At 51.0% G+C, this 16,116-nt stretch overlaps 1 protein-coding gene across 1 annotated transcript in view; it reads right to left on the reverse strand.

Annotated features, from left to right (window-relative positions):
• Positions 1–10,260, reverse strand: part of Ephb1 (EPH receptor B1) — a 427,245-nt gene extending 416,985 nt beyond the window's left edge. The window contains exon 1 of the mRNA XM_034484387.2: positions 9,885–10,260. Within this exon, the coding sequence (XP_034340278.2) occupies positions 9,885–9,942 (58 nt within the window). The 5' untranslated portion in view covers positions 9,943–10,260. The remainder of the gene's footprint in view (positions 1–9,884) is intronic.
• Between the last annotated feature and the right edge of the window lie 5,856 nt (positions 10,261–16,116).

Genomic DNA, 16,116 nt, shown 5'->3' on the forward strand with positions numbered 1-16,116 from the left:
CACACACACACACACACACACACACACACACGCAGTCTCTCCTCTCTCTCTCTCTCTCTCTCTCTCTCTCTCTCACACACACACACACACACATGCAGTCTCTCTCACACATACTCACACACATGCAGTCTCTCTCTCTTTCCCTGTCTCTCTCTTACACACACACATGCAGTCTCTCACATACACACACACATGCAGCCTCTCTCTCTCTCTCACACACACACACACACACGCAGTTTCTCTCTCTCTCTCTCTCTCTCTCTCTCTCTCTCACACACACACACACACACACACACACACACACACACACACACACATTTACACGAACACATCCTTCTTCCTCAACCCCTTCTAGTTTGAAGCATGTCCCCATCCTCATCTCCCAGTGACAGGTGTGGAATCATCCATGCATCCACCTTCATCCCTCCAATGTCCTTTAAAAAGCAGCCTGTAGTTTCCGAGCCTCTGTCTCCCCCACCAGTCTGCTATTTAGGGAGCTCCTCAAAGGAAAGACTGTGTTCTTTATCTCAGTGGGTTTGGTTCTCAGTAAAGCGTTTCTCACCTAGAATCTCAAAGAGTACTCTAGGTGAACGTGGACTGTGGGGCAAATGCTTGCCCTGCATTTCACACCAGAGTTGCCCCTTACAAAATCTGGACTCTCCAATCTGGGAGTGGCTCAGCCCTTATGTGATACTCAGAGACGAGGCTGCTTCACCTCCTGTGTAATGCATCTTGGTTCAGTTGGACCAGACAGAATTGCAGTCAAATCAAAACTTATTCCCCATGCATAGCATGCCAGCTTGCTATGGCTGCCCTTCAAACAGAAAGAAGGCCTCCTGCCTCCAACCTTAAGTTTCCCAACTCTGTTCTCAGCACTCACAGTCACATCCCATCTGTTTCCTTTATATCTGTCCTGAAATCATGCTGTTTGTCCTCCTGGTGACCAACTACACCCCAGTAGTCAGCCCACTCCTGAAGATGGAGTGCCCAGCTCTGCATACTGTGGGAGGTTAGCAGATGTTTGTAAAACATTACATGAATGAAACACGGCATCTCCTCCACCAGCCCAGCCTTCTCCTGTGTGGTTTTCTAGTTCTTTCTGCCATCTTTCTTCTAGGGTTTCTAAGAAATTTGAGTTCTCAATTGTCACATGATCAATCCAAACCCAGTGTCTTTAAGTAATGGTGGCATTTATTTTCTTCCTGAACCTGCAGTTCAGACGAAGCTCTCAAAGAAGGCTTGCCCCCTTTCCACTCAGGAAACCGTAGTAGTGGCTCAAAAGATGGAGTGGTAGCCATCTGAGGCTTGTTTGTGTCCAGTATCGGAAGCTGGCCATGGACTGGAACAGGAGCTGGGGGTGTGCACAAGATTTCCCTGTGACCTCCCTGCCATCTGAGTTTCTTCGACAATATGGCAGCTCAGAGAAGAGAGAGAGGGAGAGAGAAAGACCACAGCAGATAGATACAATATTCATGATTCAACTTTAAACATTCCTTTTTCTTTCTGTGATCAGACCCTGGGGCAAGGAATGCTCACAAGTAGAGGGGTCCGTTGGGGTGAACCCCGAACTTAGTTTGGGACTGACAAAGATCAGCAGGAAGCTCAACAAATCCATCTGAAACCCAGAGGTACAGGGTCAGACGACCACTCAGGAGATGAAGAGCAGCGAATACTCATGGCATGTGCACCCATGGTTACCTTCGTGGAGCTAGAGAGGGCAGTACTGGAGGACAGCGGCACATAAGGAAAGAAAAAGACAGGATAGGGAAGGGTCTTTCTTGGGTGCTGAAAGTACCAGGGAACCAGCAAGGACTCACACACGTGATATAAATATGAGGATACCACCTACCAAGTCATGGCCTCATGCCCAAAGTATGTTCTCAGCAGTGGCTTCTCGATACTTCCCCCAAACTTGATGGATTTTTCTGGTGATACTGACACTGCATTCTTTCCCTCCAGGCTTACTGATCACCCCTATTTCTGTAGTGCACTCAACCTCAGAAGGGTGGAGACACCCCACCCCGGAGGAGCTTCCAGACCCGTGAAGACCACAGCAGATATCCAGGAGCAGCAGCAGAATTCAGAGGCAGAAATGGGTGTGAGAATACATGGGACTCCTTCCGTCTCCTTCAGCTCACTTCCCAACTCCAGACACCCCTGGCATCAATGAGAAAGACAGAGCAAGGCTCCTATACTGCTGTGCTGGAAACACAGCACAAGGGAAAACAGAAAACAGTCAACCACGGTGCACAGCGGTGGCTCACAGATAAGGCCAACTCTCGGCTACCACTGCCCAAACTTCCTGCTGGGTCCTATCCACCATGGTCATGGCCCTCAGAGGGCAAGCCACTGCCCAGAGACTGAGGAGCTGAGAGAGCTCCTATAGCCAGTGCTGACGTTCAGCCCAGTGTCTTCCTCCAAAGGCGGCCAGTCTGCAGCTGGCCAGAGGAAAGGGAGCAGCTGGTCAGTCAGGAAACAGCAGGGCCCAGGCTGAGACAGGAAGGGCAGGGCCTCAGGGAAGAGACAGGGCACCCATCTGCCTCCACCCCTGTTTCTAGCAGGTAAGACTATGGACAGAGACCCAGGCCTGTATGATACCCTGATCTCTCCACACCACCCTACACACACACACACACACACACACACACACACACACACGCATGCGCACACGTGCACGTACACCCCTACTGACTACTTCCTCATCAGCAAAGATAGGCACAGATTCCACTCTGCAAGCATTTGAGCTCCTGAACCCACCGAGTACAAGACCCAGAGGACACGTGGTGAAAGAAAGCAATCCGTGACCCCAGTAGCAAGGGGAGACTCTTAGAAGGAGTGTGCCAATGGGAGACCACACACCCTGAGGTTGCTCTTCAGTTTGCAGGGCAGCTGAGACAGCTGTACACAATGAGAAGAGAGCCAAGATCAGACACAGAAAGAATGGCCACCTGGGACCTTGAGTGACATCAGGTGGGACAAGGGGTAAAAGGTTCACAGTCTAGAAGTAAAAACTCCCAATTTTAATCCATACATAAGCAGTGATTAGTTAGTAGCAAAGGTGCCGGGCTGAGAGTCTGGCAAACCGCTTTGGATCTTAGCTGTGGGGCAGTTAAGGGCCCTGCTGACCTCAGCCCCAACACCTGCATCCCAGAACGGATGCCCAGCAAGCCACCGAAGGCATGTGCATCCGTGCATGGGGTGAATGTTCCACGAGTCAGTGGGAGCACAGTCCCGTTCTGATGCTAGCAGTACCAAGGTGGTTCCTAGACAGCCTAGCCCGGCCTAAATCTCGTCTACGGTTCTGCTTCTCATGTGTGGGGACGGCAGAGGAGACACACCTGCTGCATGCTCGCTTGGAGCTTCTTCAGTCCCTTAAGCAGACCATGGTGGTATGTCTGACTTTCTAGTGCAGAGAGGCTGCAGGCTAGTGTTAGAGCCCCTCCCCCTTGCTTGCCCACTCCTCTCCTGACCACCCACCTCTGCCCACTTGTCTGCTCATTATCACCTCTACTGGGAGGTGGAGAAGCAGAGCAAGGAGGTTAAATTCAAATCAGTCATTTGTCACAGAAAGCAGAAGGGGAGAGATGAGAAACGCGGGGCCCCAGGTGCGGGCTGTGGGCAGAAATGAGTCCTGATAATTCTCAGGAAGTCTCCTGGATGTTTTCACGTTGGCCCAGTTCTGCCACGGAGCACGCTGGGGGAGCCTTCTATGTGCGGCCTCCTTAGGCAGCTGTTAATGGTGTCATCTGCAGCTGCAGAGATTTCACCTGACCTGGGGAAACATCTGTACTGGTGACAGAAAGAGGCAGGGCCTGATCCTTTAGCGGGTGTGTCATCCGGTTGCACTAGTTGTCAGCAGGGTTGTTAGAGTGTGGTGAAGGTCCCCTGATCTTCAGCTTGGGGCATCTTTCCGGAGTTAACACTTCAGCCACACTTGCTAGAAAGTAAGAGGGCAGGCAGGTGAGGAAGAGGCTTTGAGAGCTGAACACTACGGCAGAATGAGGCGTACCTGTGAGTGAATGCAAGGGCAGCCTGATTAGTGCCCCTACAGGATTCGTGAGACAGTGGAATGTGTCTGTTTCTCCAGAGAATAACTGAGAGGAGCATCCACTCTGAATATAGGTAGCACTATGGGCTGAGGGCACTAACCTGAGGAGAGGAGAAGGGAGGGGAGAGGAGGAGGCTAGCCCAGGACCAGAGTTCTCCCTCTCTCTGCTTTCTCTTCCTCCAGCATGATATGGACTGCTCCACAAGCCTTCCCCTAAAGGTGACTGAGTCCTCCCCACCCATGAGAAAAATAAATGTCCCCTGCTCTGAGTTGTCTGTGCCCACTGATTTTGTCATCGTGTCACAGAAAGTAACACAGGACCCATTTGTTAAGCTGGGGTGGAGATGAAACTCATTAAAGAAATCAAAGACAAACACATCTAATGTCACTGAGAGGCACCTGGTGCACAATTCTACATGGTGCCAGTGGGGACTATGACATCCCATTGCCTACACTGCCTACATATGCTTAAACTTGCTGCTAGCCGGTGGGCATTCTTACAGCATAGTCTGCCCCATAAGAGTGCTAGGCCAAGGCCCTTCTTGGTGCTAACCAAGCCTTCTTCCTCATTAATCTAGGATGACTGGGCATCAAATGTCTGAGAAGACCTCAAAAGAATCTTCAAGTACCTGTGAGGACCCGCTGTGAGGGTCCATGCACTAGTCTCAATCCCCCAGGGGTCACCTTGTCCCTCACAGGACTTAATTTGTAATTATCCATCTGCCCATCATTTTAAGCCTAGAATGTGCCCAGCTCCAAGTGTCTGCTATTCTCTCTCCACGTCTGATTCAACATTGAGGAAACTGAGTCACGGGAAGGGCGAGTGTGATTGTGCATCTGACTGACTCCTGAGCATTGGTTCCAATGAAAAGTAGATTCCCATACACAAAGAATCCATCCATCCACTGCCCTCCAGGTCTCCTGGGAATATTCATCCTTTACAGTTTAACCTTCAGAGATGTGGCCAACAAGCCAACGTGATGGTCCTAAAACATCAGGGATTTCTTTTTTGATGGTGTAGATGTCCCAAGCCAGCCACTTAGGCAGTATCCCCTTTCTGTGCAAAGTGTGGTTGAACACTCTAACCCAGGGGCTCCACCGATAGCTGCAGCCGAAATGGAATCTGCAGACAAAGCCGAGGCATTTCGCATGCAAAATTTTTCTTTTAAATATGAAATCTCTCCCAAGGCATTACTTTATTATTATAGTAATTTCCTCAGAAGGGCAGACATCCAATGTGCTGTTTCTCCACCATCTTCCAAGACAGGAAAATTTAATAGAAATATTCAGGTTTCTTAAGTGGCTAGTGCAGAAGAGGGCGAAATAGAGGGATCTTCTCCAAGGAGCAGACTCCTGGAATCCAGGTGAAAGGTCTGCTCCAGCCTGTGGTGGCAGGTAAGGGACTGGGCCATCTCCTTAGAGACATTGGTCTCCATGTGTCCTGGGGAAAGGCAGGAGGGAGAAACCTGGGGGAGTTTTGTGGGGAGTAACTTTTTATTGTCAAAGTGAAATCATTTCTCTTCTCCAAGACCATGGAAACCTGGAAGCCCGGCTGGTCAGTGAAGACTCCAACAGCCACTGGCTGAGCTGGCAGCAAGCTCTTTTCACCCGGTTAATGGAGGCCAAACCAGCTCCATGTAAAGCCTATGCAAGAGGCAGAATGAGGAAGTGTTGGTAAGAGTACAGACTCTACATCCTGACTGCCTGAGTTCAAATTCTGGCTCAACCACTTTCCAGGCAGGTATCTTTATTAAATATTAAGTATAACTGGTGTGCCTCAGGCTTCTAGTCTAAAAAAATGGGACAGGGCTTGATAATAAAAATGCTGTAAAGACTGACAGAGGTCTGTGTGTGTGAGTGTGTGTGTGTGTGAGTGTTGTGTATACACACGTGCAGCCGTGTGTGCATTTGCATGTGTGTGTGCATGTGTGTGTGTGCATGTGTGTATGCATGTGCATGTGTGTGTGCATGTATGTGTGTATGTGCATGCATGTGCATGTGTGTATACATGCGCATGTGTGTATGCATGTGCATGTGTGTGCATGTATGTGTGTGTGTGTGTGTGTGTGTGTGTGTGTGTGTGTGTGTGTCAGAACTTCTCCCCAGCAGTTTCAAAATCTACAGGCTCTAGGCAGCCTGTCTCTCAATCATCAAGTACTTTGCTAAAACTGGATGCCCAAGTCATTCCAATGGGGTCAGCGCAACTGAAGTAAAACCTCCCCAAATTTTGAACTGCAGTCTAATGCAGGCCTATTCTCCTGACAGTGTTTCCAGGGAGCACCTGCATCGGAATCTTCTAGGAAACCTACAGAAGGTGCACTTGCTGAACTTAGAGCTAAGAGCTCACAGCAAGCTGCCCACACATACTGGCTTCCAGATATCTTAGGACCTCTGGCTACAATGGCTGTCCCTCTTTGTCTATTTTTTCAAAATAGTCTCTCCCTCTTTCCCATGCTACAGTAGCATGGTTTTCTTGAGTGTTCATGTTCCACAGAACTCTTTCAGACTAGCTATAGATTTGTTTTCTTCAACTTAAAAATTATACAAGTGTCTCTTTAATCATGGTCCTGTCTCTCTTTAACACAGTACAAAGTGTGTACTCAGAATTCACTGGTTCCAGCATCTAAGGCTGGAATGGGTGGGCCCTAAATCCACTAGATAGTGAAGGTATGAGGGTGGGTGGTCTGGATAATGGCCTCCAAGTGACAGAGTTAGAGATTAAAAAAAAAGCCAGAGGCCATGGTCTGGCTTCGTGGTCCTGATTGAAATGAAAACACAAAGGTTTGGAGAAGTAGGTGTCTGTGGGGAGATCTTGTGTCCCACAGCCCAGAGGACATCAGCAGCCTTTATTTTCTGGATCCCCTCTGAAAGCCAACCCAGGAAGCCCAGCAAGCCTTTCCCCTGCACTGCTTGTATTCTCCTAACACCGCACAGAGCAGACTGGCTGGAAAGGGAGACAGGCAGGAGGGAAGGGAAGAGGTGCTCTCTTTCAGTCTGGTTTTCCCCATACCAACCAGCTTCCTGTCTGATGGCATGTGAATTAGAGCCCCTCTACCTCATCCAGCCCCTGCCCTCAGTTAGACCAGGTAGTGTAGAGCCAGGAACACACCCCCTATTTCCCCCTCCCTCCCTCCCTTCTTCCCTCCCTTCCTCCCTCTCTCTCTCTTCTCTATTTTTTACCTTCCTCCCACCACCCAGACACAGGTCACACAAGGACCTGTCTTCCTTCACCCACATCTCGCCATCAGGACCAAGAGTGACAGACACTGTTCTTTTGTACCTGCCCCAGCTTAAACTGAGGACCTGCCTGAAATCCACCCCAGAGATCCCCAGGCAGAAGACAAGACACAGGAGTGGAGTGGCTGAAACCACGGAGGAGAACACTGCCTCCCCCAGAGCTGAGTTTGGGGAGGGCCCTGCTGTCTGTGTAGGCGGCTCATTGATCCACTCCTCTGAGAATTATTCTGTGCTCATCACAAACCAAATGAGGCTGGCCCCAACCCAGCCAGGCAGGCGGGAAGGCGGCTCGGCTCTGCGTGTGGAGAGGAGAAAATGAACCTGCCTGTTGTCATTCGAGAAAAGGAGGGAGTGGATGGTGCGTTCTGCCCCTGCGCGCTGAGCAGGGACAAGACGCTGCGTTAATATTCTGCTGAATGTGGTATTTCTTTTAACCCTTTCAGAGATTTTTCAATCTCCAGAATAAAGCTTTCCTGCCAAGCAAGGGGTAAAGCCCCCTCCACCCACCAAAAGGGCCACAGCTCTGAAGTAGACCCTGCCAGCAGGCCTAGGTGACATGGCCCTGTACACCAGACTGGGCGTACACAATGGCTCCCATGAACAGCTCCACGAGGAAGGCAAGGGGCTAGTCAGGAGGGAAAAACAAGTGTTTCAGTTAGAATGTGTCCTGGTGCCGGATTTGTGTCCCACGAATTGTTCTGCAAACTATTTCACCAATATATACATTCCCTCGTCATTTATTGAGACTCAAAGCCAAGGCGCGCTTCCTGAGTGTACATCAGAGACGTTCGGCTCTCTGAGACCGAATCCCTGACCCTTCAGAGGGGCCAAGATCAAGTAGATCGGACCCCGCGCAGCCCCAGGCTGAGGACTTGAAGCCACCCCAGCTCACAGTCCTGTAGGCCACCCCAACTTGCAACTGTCTTCACCTGGCTTTGTTGCGGGTTGGTTTCTATCCTTTTCTATTTCGACTGCTCCTGCACGTGTCTCCCGATGAATCAACCTCAAGCCTACGCTGGGGTGCTGACCACACTCCATGCCCGTCTAAACCCTGCACATTCCAAAAGTCACACACACACACACACACACACACACACACACACACACACACACACACACACACGAAGACCAGCAGCCTTGGCAGGGCAGCAGGAGGTCAAGAGCAAACAAAAAGCCACCTTCAGGAAACAAGCAAAAGCTTTCTGTGCAGTAACTGCTGCTTCCTCGCTTCCCCATCTCCACCGAGACTAGTCAGCGGTAGTCTTTGCCACGGCTAAGACATCTTCCCTGCTATGGCCGGGTGGGGCATGGGGGTATGCCAGTCCCTCTTGGAAATGGGCAGTGCTTTTTGTAAGGGTTAGAGATGCGGGACCAGTGTTGGTCTGGAGTTTCACTGAGTGAGTCAGTTTCACCTGGAACCTGCGATCCAGCCGAGCCAGCTCTCAGATGGGAACACAGCAGGGGAAACAGAGAGCTGCGACCCTCCCACGAGGAATGTCCGTCCGGGTGGAGTCCACCTGGCCAGAGACATCCAGAGAAGCCGGGAAGTGGGGCTTCTTCCAGCAGGGGTGGCGTGGCGGCGGCGCCTCACCCCAGAGTTGCTCCGTTAGAGATAAAACTCTAACTGCTCTACTGAGATGCGTCTCTGGAGGTGTCCGCCGCCGAGGCTCCGCAGGGAAGGTTGGGGGCGGGGAAGGGGGCGGGAGGCGGGGAGGCGAGCAGGGATTTCCCACGGGATTCGCGAGAGCCCTGAGCGCCTGGGCTCCTGGGTGCGCTGGCTAAGGGGTCCGCTGAGCCGGCTTGGCTGGCCACCAGCGGGAGGCATAACCACGCTGAGCCAGCAGGGATGGTGTCTTGGCTTGTGGGCTCGCAGCCACGCAGTCTCTTCTAACTGCAGGACGAGTTTAAGCACGGCCAGCACTCACCCAAGCCCACCCCTGCTCAGAAGGCGAGAAAGGCGTCCGCCTCTCTCTTGCTGTCTCTGGAAGACTGCAACCCGGCAGCTTCTGATTTTTCCCCCCAGGGTGCGGTCAATGGATTTGGCCCCTCTCGCTTGGCAGCCACTTGCTGAGGTACCCGTAGGAGCTTCTGGGGTACCACAAGCAGCTCTTGCCTGCCGAGCCCAGAGTCCAGAAACCTCAGACTGGAAGGGAGACAGTAAGCTACCGCTCGCCAGCCAGCGCATCCAGGCCCGGGATAGAAAGAGCCGAAGGTGCCGACTCTAGGATCCCAGTGGCCCGAGGTCTCGCTTCCCAGACCAGCTTCGCCCAGAGCTAAGGAGCTTGCACCGCAATGCAGCGGGATCCGGGCTCTCTAAGCCAGAGATGTCCGGGGATCGTGCTGTCTAGGAGCACCGGAGCGCAGGAGCCCGGAGACTCTGCGTGTGAACCTGCTGTGGACGCCCAGGGTCGGCACAGGGCATGCCTGTGGGTACCACCCCAGCCTGGTGCCCCTTCTCTGCCCAGGCTCGGGGACATCCTCGCTCTCCGGCACCAGGATGCCCGGCTACGCCGAGCAGCCAAAGGAGCTCTGCGAAGCGCGCGGCACCCAGGAACTGGCAGCCGGCAGCCACCAAGTTGCTCCGCGAAGGGTACGTTACCTTCCATCGCGGCCACTGCAGATGCCAGGAGGAACAGTAGCAGGCAATCCAGGGCCATCGCCGGCCAGCGGCCCCCAGGCCGAGCCCCAGCGGAGACGCGCCGCGTCCCAGGGCGCCGCTGCGCTCCCGGCGGGTGGCTTCTCCGTGTCCTTTCGCGCTCTGGCCGGGACCGGACTCCCCGGAGCGCGGCGTGGGCGTGGGCGGGAGTGTGCGCGCGTGGGGCGGTGCGGGCGCGCGTGGATGTGGGTGTGCATGTGTGTGTGTGTGTTTATGGGAGAGGTGGGTGTGTGCGTGCGTGTGTGAGAGAGGGTGAGGGAGAGCGAGCCTGGGAGAGCGCGCGAGAGCGTGTGCGTCCTGGTGTCACATTGCGAGCTACAGCGGAGCCTACGGGAGGATAGAGCGGGCCAGACTGACGGGGGAGGGAGCGGGATCCCCCACCATCAGCTCTCTCTCCACCCCTAACACCTCCTGTCCAATCAAGGAATCAAACCTGCAAAATTCCCTCATCCAATCAGGCGCGAGCACCTCCTTACACTGGCATTGTTAGTTTAAGAAAAACTTTTGCTTGCAAGGCTGTGTGGGAGGGTTGGGAAGGCGCTAGGAGGGGATCGCGCTCCCTCTCGTGGTGATTCCGGAGAACTGCAGCCACTCACGCTAGCTTCCCCAGGCTGGAAAGAAGCGGGGGCACAGCCAAGAAGTCAATTGAGGTCCCTTATGCTTACAGACACCCCACAGCTACTCCTAACTATTCCTATACAGTGTGCCGCCTTTCTGTAGCATTTTACTAATCAATTTTCTTGTCTGATTTCGTTCACTCAGAATCCCTGGGACCTTAACAGTGTCTCATTCTTGGCACGCTTCTGTGGAGTAAAGGTGGTTTCAAGCCGTTGTGGCTGCAGCCGCACGGTGGTAGTTAGGACACCTGGTGGGCTTCCTATCATATCCTCAACTGCGTATCTCCGAAAGTCTCTCTTCCCAGATGGGTCTCTGAGCATCCACTGTAGGACCTGCCCTCAGAAGACAATCATGATGGGGAAGACCTGAAGTGACAGGGATAGCTATGAAGAAAGCAGAAAGTCTGACGACTTGGCCATAACGGGTACGGAGACACAGGAAGACATTGTTTTAAACCATGCCTGGAGGTAGGTGGGAAGGACTGAATTCTACAACCACGGGAAAACTGGGCTCCAGAAATCGGAGCGGTTTCCCGTGATCGGCTCTGATGATAATGCCTGCTTTTGTTGTCTGTTGAACGAGTAAGGTTGTTTCAAATCAGGCACTGGCCTTGAGGCCTGTCTGAAGCTGTGGAAGGCCCTCACCTCCTCCCTTATCATCAGACTTCCCGCAGGGTTAAGGATGCTCCTGGATGACTCTTGTGGGAGGGGCTTCAGCCCTCTTCCCCAAACCTTTTCCAGAAATTGTTAAGAGGTTAGCATCTGGCAACTCTCCTTTGGAGACTTAGTTACATTGCTTCCCAACCCTGTGTACTTACTCGATCTTTCAGACACTGACTCTCCCTTCATAACCCCAGCCACACTCGCATCCCCTGATTCTGACAGGTCTTTGTCTCCCAGACTTTAACACGGGCTGTTTGTGTCTTCCCTACCATCCACCCACCCGGCCTCAGAACCTGAAAAGTTGATATCACTGACCACCACTTAATCTTCCCTGATGCCACCTCGGCTGCTCTCTGTCCCTCCACAGCACTAACTGTGTCTTGAAGTCTCTTAAGTGGGGGATGCCCGGCTCTGACGTGGGTGACTACTGGGTCTTCGGCAGCTTTGGGAGCATTCTTCACAGTCCGATCTCACTGCCTACCTGTCTTACTGCTTCTTCCTCCTTCACCCCTCCAGCTCCTAAGAGAGAGGTCCCCAAAGCTTTTACCTTGAAGCCCCTCCCCATCTCTGCTCTCCTGACCAACTGCTTAGCAGCTTCCCCTGCTCTACCACCTGGAGCCATCCCTATGAATGGATTATGGATAGATGATGGATGGGAAACAGGAGGATGGATGGATGGATGGATGGATGGATGGATGGATGGATGGACAGATGACAGGCAGATGACTGGATGGGTGGGGCCTGTAGGTGAACGCAGATGAATGTGGGTGCATGCATGAGTGGTTTGCAGGCTCTTTCCTTCCCTCCACCCCACCAAGCACACCCAGCAAAACCCCCTCTCCCGATTCCTCTTCTCTTTGCCTTTCCCTAAGTCCATCCATCTGTCATAGCTCTGTGTCACCCCGACTTCCTCTGGACAACTGAAGAATCTCTGACCGGCCACCCAGTTTCTGTCCTCTGTAACCCTGCTGACTGTTGCCGCCAACTTAATCATTCCTACGCTAATCTTGGTCTTATCTCTTCATAGCATTTCAACCCAGCGGCTCCTCACTGTCTCCTGAGGAAAGACAGGCCACTCTGGCACGGCCTCCAGATTCCAGTACAGGATTCTCAGCCCAGTTTTTGCTAGGCCTTCTCTCCGTCGGCAACGCTTGACTCCTCGGTGCCTCCGTACCCCACCTCAGCAGGTTCCACATTCACCCACCTATTCAAGAATTGTCTCCTGGGTGCTTATGATGCACCAGGCACACAGTGAAGCAGACCAGGGACACGATGGACAGGACACTTATTACATAGTAGAGGAATGATGATGAAGAAGTAGGCCATGGTGTGCAGGGGCAGTCAGAGGACTTGAGGACAACGGAAGAAGGAAACTGCTGTGGGGGAGCAGGACGGACAGTGTTGTTGAGCACCATGTACGTACGGTGTTTATTTATAAAACCAAAATGAAGTGAGTTGAATTTCCTGCCTTCTCTTTCTACCCAAACCCATCCAGGAGCCTTTTGTGCTGCCCCTCTGGTCCACCTCCTCCAGCCACAGCCCCCTGTGTACTCTGTCCCTCTCCCTGATCTGCCTGCAGAAAGAACTGAATGTTATCCACCTGTGAAATGTCACACCTTGGAGGTTCCTTGGAGTATAGACATCTAGAAAGAACCCTGCTGGGTCTTTCATCTTGTTGCAGAAGCACCAGCTGAGCTCTCTGAGAACACCAGGTCTTCTAGTCTCACCCCTGCAGAGTTTAAACCAGTAGGGAACTGGGGGAACCAGACCCTCTAGTGTAGTCTGAGAGCCTTGCCTCCCTCTACCTAAAGCTTGGTCTAACTGTTTCAAATTGCTCCAGAGCTTCCTCTAGGGACAGCTTGGAGGTGATACACCGTTGGTAGCCCCAGGCAACCAGTCTCATCTCTTCTGATTTGTTTCATGTGGTGCTTGCACTGGAAATGTCTTCCTATTAGAAGGAAAAAGTCTATATCCCACATGGAAGAAGGAAGGCAGGGACAGGTAATTGAAGGCTGGATTGCCAGGGGTGGCAATACCCACTCAAGGACTGTGGCGACAGCCTCTGTGACTTCTAGGACTTGCTGCCGATTTCAGTGAGAAGAATCTCAGTTTGGGGCTGCCTGCTAATTTCCCTTATAACTGAAGAAATGAACTTTCCCTGAACACCTTAATCACTGTTGTTTTGGGGTTTGGGGTTTGGGTGGATTGGGGGTGGGTTGGGTTTTTGTGAGTTTTTGGGGGGGGTTGTTATTATTGCTTTGGTTCTTGGTTTTTAGTTTTTTGTTGTTTGGTTTTGTTTTCCTGTATAGTGTATTGATCTTTTTCATGCAATGAGTTGTACCCCAGATACCCCAAACCACATGGATGGTGCGAGACAAGTCTGGGGACATGTCTTACCCCTCCGCCACACCTTCCTTGGCTATGCTTTCCTTCTCTGATGTCAAAGGCTCAGTTGTTCTCTTGATTAATCACTGAGCTATTTGATATCGCTAAATCACTCCTTCAGAGTGACAGCTGTGCACTACCAAGGCCAGCAGCTGAGGGCTCTCGGGCAACCAAGAAGGGACTGCACCCTTTCCCTGAGACTCCAAGGCCCTTGGCTAAGAAGCTTCACTGCCTACCACTAAACAGTCTGAGGTCTCATGGTTGTAAAGCGTTTCTGGTGAAAGCAATTGCAACATTTTCATCTCAAAGTTACCTGGTTAGAAAGTTCTCAATCTACTCCCAATTTATACACTTTTTATTATATACTTAACCTATGCCTTCATTCTACCTGTTAGCTTGGAGAAGGGCAAAGATAAAAACCTGGAGAGAGACCACCTGTGCGCTTGTATGTGAGAAGACAGTGTTACCTCCACATGCTGTCTTTTCCTTTTGAAATAGATTCTCCTCACAAAGCAATGCTTTTATTGTATACTTTGCGACCCAGGCTACCTTTAATTAGGTTCTTAAGCTGCAAGATACATTCTTCACTAATTCTTTTCTGAGAGACATGTGGACTCTCTAAGATTCATTTGAGGAGATGATAGTGAATGAAAAACTTCCTCTGGCTCCTTTGTTCTTTCTGCATTTGCGCAGCAGCAACTCGTTGCCAGTTTCCTGTAGGATCCTGGGACGATCCTGTGATGTCTGTAATCTAATCTCTTTCTGTGGGATTTCTACCATCAGCCACCTTTCCTAGGCATAGAGGTAAAGGACCAAAGTGTACCCTCACACTTACTGTCCACAGTGGCCTCTGGACAGGGGCTTTCAATGAGCTGCTTCTTCTGTCTTGGGGCCAATTTCCCAGCAGATGCAGATGCATATGAAGATTTACATAACAAGGTAGCGAACACTGACAGGCAACCTCATTGCCAGGATAGGAAAAGAACTGACAACACTTTCAAGGTAGATAAGTAGGACTGAGAAAGAAACGATCAAGCACGCACATGCCATATGCCAAATTCTCTTCCTTAAAAGCAAGCTGCTTTAAGGGTGTGCGTGTGTGTGTGTTCTTTGAAAATTTCATATAACGTGTTTTGATCACGAATACCACGCCCCTCTTTCTTTCCAGACCTACTCTCTCCTTCCCCTACCCACCCAACTTTGTGTCATTTATTTAATTAATTGATGTATTTATTTTGTTTAACCCATCAGTCAATTTTTTTAACCTACTTGTTCCAATTTGTTCTACCCATAGAATCTCATAGATGGGACCTTCAACCGGAGCATGGCTGGCTAACCAAGGGCTACACGCTCCCAGAGAATGGACTTCTCTTCTCTCAGCAGCTGTTAAATGGTCAATAACTCTTCAGCTACAGGTGACACTTTGTGCTCACCCACCTTCTCCATCCTAGGATTTGGTCTGGCTTAGGCTTACACAGGTCTCCGGCATGCCGTCATCACTCCTGGGATTCCATGTGTGCAGCTGCTTTGTTGTGTCCAAAAGACATTGTTTTCTTCTGGTCATCCACCAACCCACTGGTACAGTGGTGTCGTAAGCATCATGGGTATAACCAACAACTCTCCTACAAAACCCATACTTGGAACTATTATCCAATGAAGAGCCTCTAACTAGACAGGTCATAAGCCCTAGGAGAGAACCTATTCCCATTATTTTCATAATGGACATAGTATTTAAACTTATTCCTCATGACATTGTTATAGCCATAGATTAACACCCAGTATCTTCTTATTCCAAGAAAAAAAAAAAAACTTAAAAATGAGAGAGACAATGGGGCAGGTGAACTAGCCCAGGAAGACACAGTTCATTTCAAACTGAAGAACAGTCAACCGACTGGAGTGGACACAGTAATAATGACTGTGCATCTCATTAACTGGCTTTAACCTGTGACAGGTTAGGTCAGAGGTCCAGAGAGGTGGGATGCTGGGTAGAAGAAGCTCAGTAGAGCGTACTCCTCTCTGTGAAGTAGCTGACACATGAACACTGCTGGCCCTCTAACCATAGGCCTACTACGTCAAGCAAGGATTGGAGGCCACTCACTCACAAAATCTATTCCAAAGTAGTGAGTCTCCCTTCAAAGGTAGGAAGAGGGATGAGGATGGCCTAAGAGAAGATGGGAACACAAGAGCAGAGCCTTAAAACCCAAGTGAGAAGCATCCACTGAAACAGATGCTCTATGAACTCTAGAGAAACTTCCAGGGAACTTAACACCCTGAAGACATAAACTCCAAAGGCAAGAGAACCACGGGAACAAGAAAGGCAACAGAGCCAGCGAGGGAGCTCCTCTGATCAAGAAATAGATCAAGAGATGGAGACGGGTCTTAAGGAAACAGAATTTAGCTGATGACATTCATTTCCACGTGGGCGTGTCAGTAAGAGCAGGTGAGCTGCTGCTGCCGAGTGTTGATTGGATGATGTGGAAGACTCTTCCCACAACAAACACACAAACAAA

The sequence above is a fragment of the Arvicanthis niloticus genome, chromosome 21 (genome assembly GCF_011762505.2).
Source record: "Arvicanthis niloticus isolate mArvNil1 chromosome 21, mArvNil1.pat.X, whole genome shotgun sequence".
Taxonomy (NCBI): domain Eukaryota; kingdom Metazoa; phylum Chordata; class Mammalia; order Rodentia; family Muridae; genus Arvicanthis; species Arvicanthis niloticus.